Source organism: Ornithodoros turicata, chromosome 2, assembly GCF_037126465.1.
Source record: "Ornithodoros turicata isolate Travis chromosome 2, ASM3712646v1, whole genome shotgun sequence".
Taxonomy (NCBI): domain Eukaryota; kingdom Metazoa; phylum Arthropoda; class Arachnida; order Ixodida; family Argasidae; genus Ornithodoros; species Ornithodoros turicata.
Window position 1 is genome coordinate 133,432,371 of NC_088202.1, and position 5,532 is coordinate 133,437,902.

Here is a 5,532-nt window from a genome sequence, read left to right on the forward strand (position 1 = left end):
TGAAACCGAAACTGCCATAGGGACAGGCAGGTCATTCCATTCTCATTACATTCCGGTTGAATGCTGGACGCATTGCACTCCCAAGAAGGTAGCCGACATTCCATTCCCATTGCATTCCGGGATCTGATAAGGCTGGAATGATTCCGGAATCATTCCAACTCCGCAGTGGCAACTCCGCACGCGGTGTATGCCATATGCCCCTCATATTTACGTTGGAGAGAGATTAAATGAGGAGCATTACATGCACCTTTTGGATACTTTTATGGGTGGTAATTGGACGAAAGGACGATCATGACAAATGAAGTGAATGAGAGAAACAGCCCATAAAAACCCGAATCATCCTCAACTCCTAAAGTAGTAGTGTTTATTAAAGAAGTAATAGTAGTAGTATTTACTACAGTTGCAAAGTAAAGGAGAAAACTCCTCGTAAGCACCATGTGTTAAAGATGGAGCTGCTCTGACAGCAGGAAAAGACAGCAGGCAATGACGACGACGATGCTTGCCTAGCGAGACGACGTTCGGGACCAAGAGAACATTACGTGTGCTACGCGGCGGTGTCTGTATAGTTCATCATAGTGTCTGTCATGGAGACTCAGTCTTGTAGCGACATATTCGCCGAAACTACGTTCAAAGTAAGTAATTTTTAGCAGGGTGTCGAGCCGCAAAAAATACGGGTTTGGTTCGGGTTCGCGTTGCTTGGATTTCGTTCCGGTTCAATTCCGGCCACGCCTGAAAACGAACCGGTTTATATAACATAAAACCGCTTTGTTTTTGTTTTTTGAATTGCGTGGCTAATAGCTTACTGCTGTTGTCTGCATTGAAATATTTAGTGGCCAGGTACTTCCTCAAGCGAGAGAAAGGATAAATGGATGAGCACTTGCAAACAACACGTTGATGAATCGATGTTGTCCTGCTACTCTGGTACCAAAATCGCTTTCTTTTCCGGTGGTGTATCCCTTACCGAAATGCGGTATAGCGATACCGATGGTCGTTACTTCAGTAAAAAGTATGAAAATACTTCTAAGTAGCAGAGTACTGCTACCGTTACTAGAAGAAGGAACGCAATACTTTACCGGATACTTTTGTTGGAAATACAAAGTTGATGCAACGTAGAAATCTCGCTTACATGAGCACCCCATTTGTATATTAGCAAATTGGGACAGTTTTGCAGAAGAGACGGTTTTGCAGTAAAAAGACAACATATTTATTCTGTAGCTCGGACACTTTGCTAAACTTTTATCAATAGCTGTTTCTCAGTCTGTTCCTGCCATCCTAGCCGTGGTCCCTCCGGCACTGGCAAAGGCCAATATAACAATGTCCTTAGTCCATGACTAACAAAACCTACATGAAATTAACAATACCACCAATACTAACAACTACCAATTAACAATACTACCAATATAGGTGAGCCGTGGTTATTTCCTCCCTATTCCAAGAAAAAAAAGTGGACATTGTGATTGGCATAATTCCCGTTTCGGAGCACGTGGGCGTGCCCACAGGTTTGGCGAGCCAGTGACAACGAATAAGAGTAAGGAATATGGCCGGTGAAGAAACTGTGGGGCACTAAAAGGTGTCGTTATTGGTAACAATACGGAGATCGCATTACCATACATTTGAAACAGCAGTACTTCTGCATACCGATTTAAGTTTCACAACTCGCGCTCAGATACCGCAAAAAATATCGATTACTGTAACCGCGTTACGTACAAGACTGCTTTTTTCACACGCACAATGGCAGCAAGATACACTTAAGAAAGTGAAATAAGATTGACAGCATTCTACATAGACGACGGTACGGCGTCGCCATACAGCAATCGCAATGTGTGAATCGATCTGAAACCGTACTGAAGCATGTCAGAATTAAGTCTACCAGCCTTGCTCTGTCCGAGGTCACAGCAGTGTACCAGTTAATCCACAACACAAAAGCCATGTGTCACGACACAGTTGCACTACCAGTAAGCAGGAGTAAATTTATTTTTCAAACAACCACCAATCATGCAGGCACCGTTCTGCGTATGCTCCTCCACTTCGCATGTTTATGACTTATTTAAATTATACTGCTCACGTGTAAAGCGAAGTGTTGGGCGCCTGCTTAATCACATTCTTCCTATAGAGCTACACAACTGGCCCAGTCCCTTCCTGCTTCATTTGGTGGACGATGGCAGGCCACTCACCTTCCGAAAATAGAGCAGGTGCTAGCAGAGGAAGGCCGCGAAGTTTGATTGGAAACCGAGCGTCTGACAAGCGTCTGCGTGGCGCCTCCTCTCTGGAGAGAAGACGCCGCAGCGCGTGCGTCGGGCACTAGCCAAGGCGCTCACAAAGTCAACTGCCCTTCAGCGTGTTAACATAAGCCGCTGAAAGCATATTATATATGTCCTCGTTTGACTGCTCGATGAAAATTGGCGAAATTCACGATATGGAGACCACTGTGTCCTCGCTCGGGTACTGCTGCACTTGAATTATTACGCTGACTTCTTTTATGTCCGAACCGGTGACCGCTATGATTTTTTCCGGTTCTTCTCCGGCTCGGGCTCAACAGTATCATGAAAATTTCGGTTCGGGTGCGGTTCCTGCAAAAATAACGGTTCGGGTACGGTTTTTGGTTCGGGCTCGGTTGGACACCCTGATTTCGAGCACACTGTTTTCAATGGTACAGCTCTCGTCAACCTTAATAATAACACTGGAAAATATTCGGTCTCATTTCCTAGTGCGATAACAGCCATCCGTTCGGACACTGGGGGAATGTTAAGTGAACAAAAATTCATGCGTTAAACTAATAATTTTTTTCAGTCGTGGTCCCAAGGGTTGCTGTAATCGCGCTCGGGAACGAGACTATATTTTTTCCAGTGTTATTATGAAGGTTGACCGGAGCTGTACATTTACAGAAGCAATACTGCTCTTACTCGTAGCTTGCACTTTCATAGGCTTTGGGCGCTTCACTCTCGAAGACCAAGTTGAAGATAATTGTTGTGCTGACCATCAGCCTCGCCGCTTGGCTGGGGACGTCCACCGTGAACCATGCGGCGACGTTTGGACGACTTAACTTCCTTTCATCTTTTTCGGCGCAACGACCTGTGATCAAAGCATATGCAATCAACACCAGTACGTGCAGAATACCAGACTTTGATCCTTTCGACTCATCGGTGAAGAGCTTCTACGAAAGGACGCAGTACTATAATTGCACAGGCACGACTTCCTTCATTGAACAACGAAGGAACATCCTCCTCGTTGACGTCGCCGTATTACAGACATTCTACAACACCAGTCGAAAGGAGGTCTCCTGCGTTTATAGGAACTTCGTGAGGGATGAATCCCTGAACGACACAGACAACCTGGTCACGTATAGCAACGCTAGCGTACTGATGTTCGGCGTGCCCATCGAATTCGAACAGATCAGGGTCGATTGTAAACTCGGAGGAAACACGTCTTACACAGATTACTTCTTAATTCCGCTCGTGAAAACACAAGTCGAGAGGCGTTGCAGCGAACGAGAATTACGAAAGGAAAACTTAGACATTGAGCGCATGAATATCGTCTTCATGGGCGTGGACAGCGTGTCGCGACTGAACTTCATACGCCATTTGGCATTGACCAGGGAATACCTGTTCAGAAACTTCCAGCCAGTGGAGTTGTTCGGCTTTACAAAAGTGGGCGACAACTCCTTTCCAAACCAATGTGCAATGCTCTCGGGTACCATCTTCTCTGACACATCAGACGTCTGCAAGAAAGGTGTCTTCGACAACGAAAGCTGGGTGTGGAACGATTACTCCAACCTCGGCTACAGGACGATGCACTTCGAAGAGAATCCACTAGGTGGAATATTCAACATTTACTGCAACGGATTTCGCAAGCAGCCAACGGACTACTACCTACGCCCTCTTATGCTGGGTATCGCCAGGGCAGAAAATCCGCCTCATGACTGGCCATGCTACCGAACGCGAGTTGAAACGGAGATGTACTTGGACTATTATACATCATTGCTAGCTCTATTGGGGAACAGGCCAACGTTCGCTTACTTCTGGATGACGGCTCTTCCACATGACGGTTTCAACAATCCAGGTTACATTGACGTCCCGCTTCGTCGAGCCTTCGAGACCCTCACGAAGACTGGAGTCATGAACCGGTCGCTGGTTATCCTGCTCGCCGATCATGGTATGCGTTTTGGCGATGTTCGTCTCACCTTTATGGGGCGGTATGAAGACCGGTTGCCTTTCAGTCTCTTACTGTTTCCACCGGCTTTCCAGCAGAAGTACCCCAGTATAATGGCCAACCTTCGCGTAAACCAGCACAGGTTGACGACCGCTTTTGATATTCACGCCACCCTGGTGGAACTGACGCAGTTTCCGCGTTCTCTGTCGCGCAACGAATTTGCCACGGAGCGTGGCTTGAGCCTGCTGCACGAAATTCCTGAGAACAGAACATGTGCGGACGCCTCTATAGACCAGTATTATTGCTGCTGCGATGAGTTTCAAGAAGATGACGCGGCAGTGAAATCGCGTCTGGCGATAGCAAAATTCATCGTGTCCACGACCAACAAGTGGCTGTTCGAAAGTGCTCCTGGAATGTGCAAGCGGCATACGTTGAAAAGGGTCTTCAGCATTCGAAAAGATCAGTCCAGTGGAGGAAGGAACGCGACGTATTACAGAGGTACGATCGCGACGAAGCCCGCGAACGCGATTCTTGAAGGTTCTGTGGCTGTAACGGACAAAGGAACCATGACCTTAGAGAAGCTAGCACGGTTAAATAAGTACGGCAACCAGTCGCACTGCTTGAAAGGAACAACTATGGAGAAATACTGTGTATGCCGCGATGTGTGAATGTTGTGTGGTGGGAAATATTCTCTTCTCTGAAAAAAATAAATAAACAGATATATAAAAAAGACGGTTGTTACTCGTTTTATTGTCGATAAAAGTAGATGCTCTGGACTTGATGAATGTCAATATATGTATTATCTCCTTAAAGGATTCCCATCGCTTTCCTCGAATTTGCTTTCCTTACAATTGGAACAATCCTCTTGGTGTCTAAGGTATAGTCAAGCGGTGTCGTTGCTGATGCTGACCAAGAGAAGCCGTTCAGCGAAGTGTGCGTAAACAAAAGTCCACCACAAGGCTGTACTCGCAGACAGTTAGTTAGATAGAATAGCCCTACAATAAAGAAACCCCCCCTCCCGTTCTTTCCACTCGTGCAGACTGGTCACGCAAATAACTGCCGGATCATGAATTATGTACATATCTCCATGGCATGCACTGGCAATAATCAGAAATCAGGATTGCATGCACATTACTGGCCAGTGGAGACGTTTTACAAGGTGTCTCTTCTTAGTTTATTCTGTACACGTTCTGCGTGCTGTGTGTATGCACTTGATGTAGACAATGCAAGTCCGTGTTAAGAGAGCATTGAGGTGCCCCCCCCTTTTTTTTTGTCTGCAGTGTGCTCCGCAATGAAGAAAATGAGCCCCTGCAGTAGAACGACGGGGTCGTGGTGGACCCTGCAGTCAAACCTTGTGTCTAACATCGTGGTACCATTGTTATT

The 5,532-nt window shown here is 46.3% G+C and overlaps 1 protein-coding gene across 1 annotated transcript; it reads left to right on the top strand.

Annotated features, from left to right (window-relative positions):
- The first annotated feature begins 518 nt into the window (after positions 1-518).
- LOC135384076 (uncharacterized) lies at positions 519-4,864 on the top strand. Its single transcript, XM_064613317.1, has 2 exons — positions 519-632; positions 2,925-4,864. The coding sequence occupies exons 1-2, from the start codon at positions 585-587 to the stop codon at positions 4,815-4,817; spliced, it is 1,941 nt and encodes a 646-aa protein (XP_064469387.1). The 5' UTR covers positions 519-584; the 3' UTR covers positions 4,818-4,864.
- Positions 4,865-5,532: the final 668 nt, after the last annotated feature.

Coding starts and splice junctions, on each gene's coding strand:
- LOC135384076 (XM_064613317.1), top strand. CDS start 585: ATGGAGACTCAGTCTTGTAGCGACATATTCGCCGAAACTACGTTCAAA. Junction 633..2,924: donor TCGCCGAAACTACGTTCAAA/GTAAGTAATTTT, acceptor GCACTTTCATAG/GCTTTGGGCGCTTCACTCTC.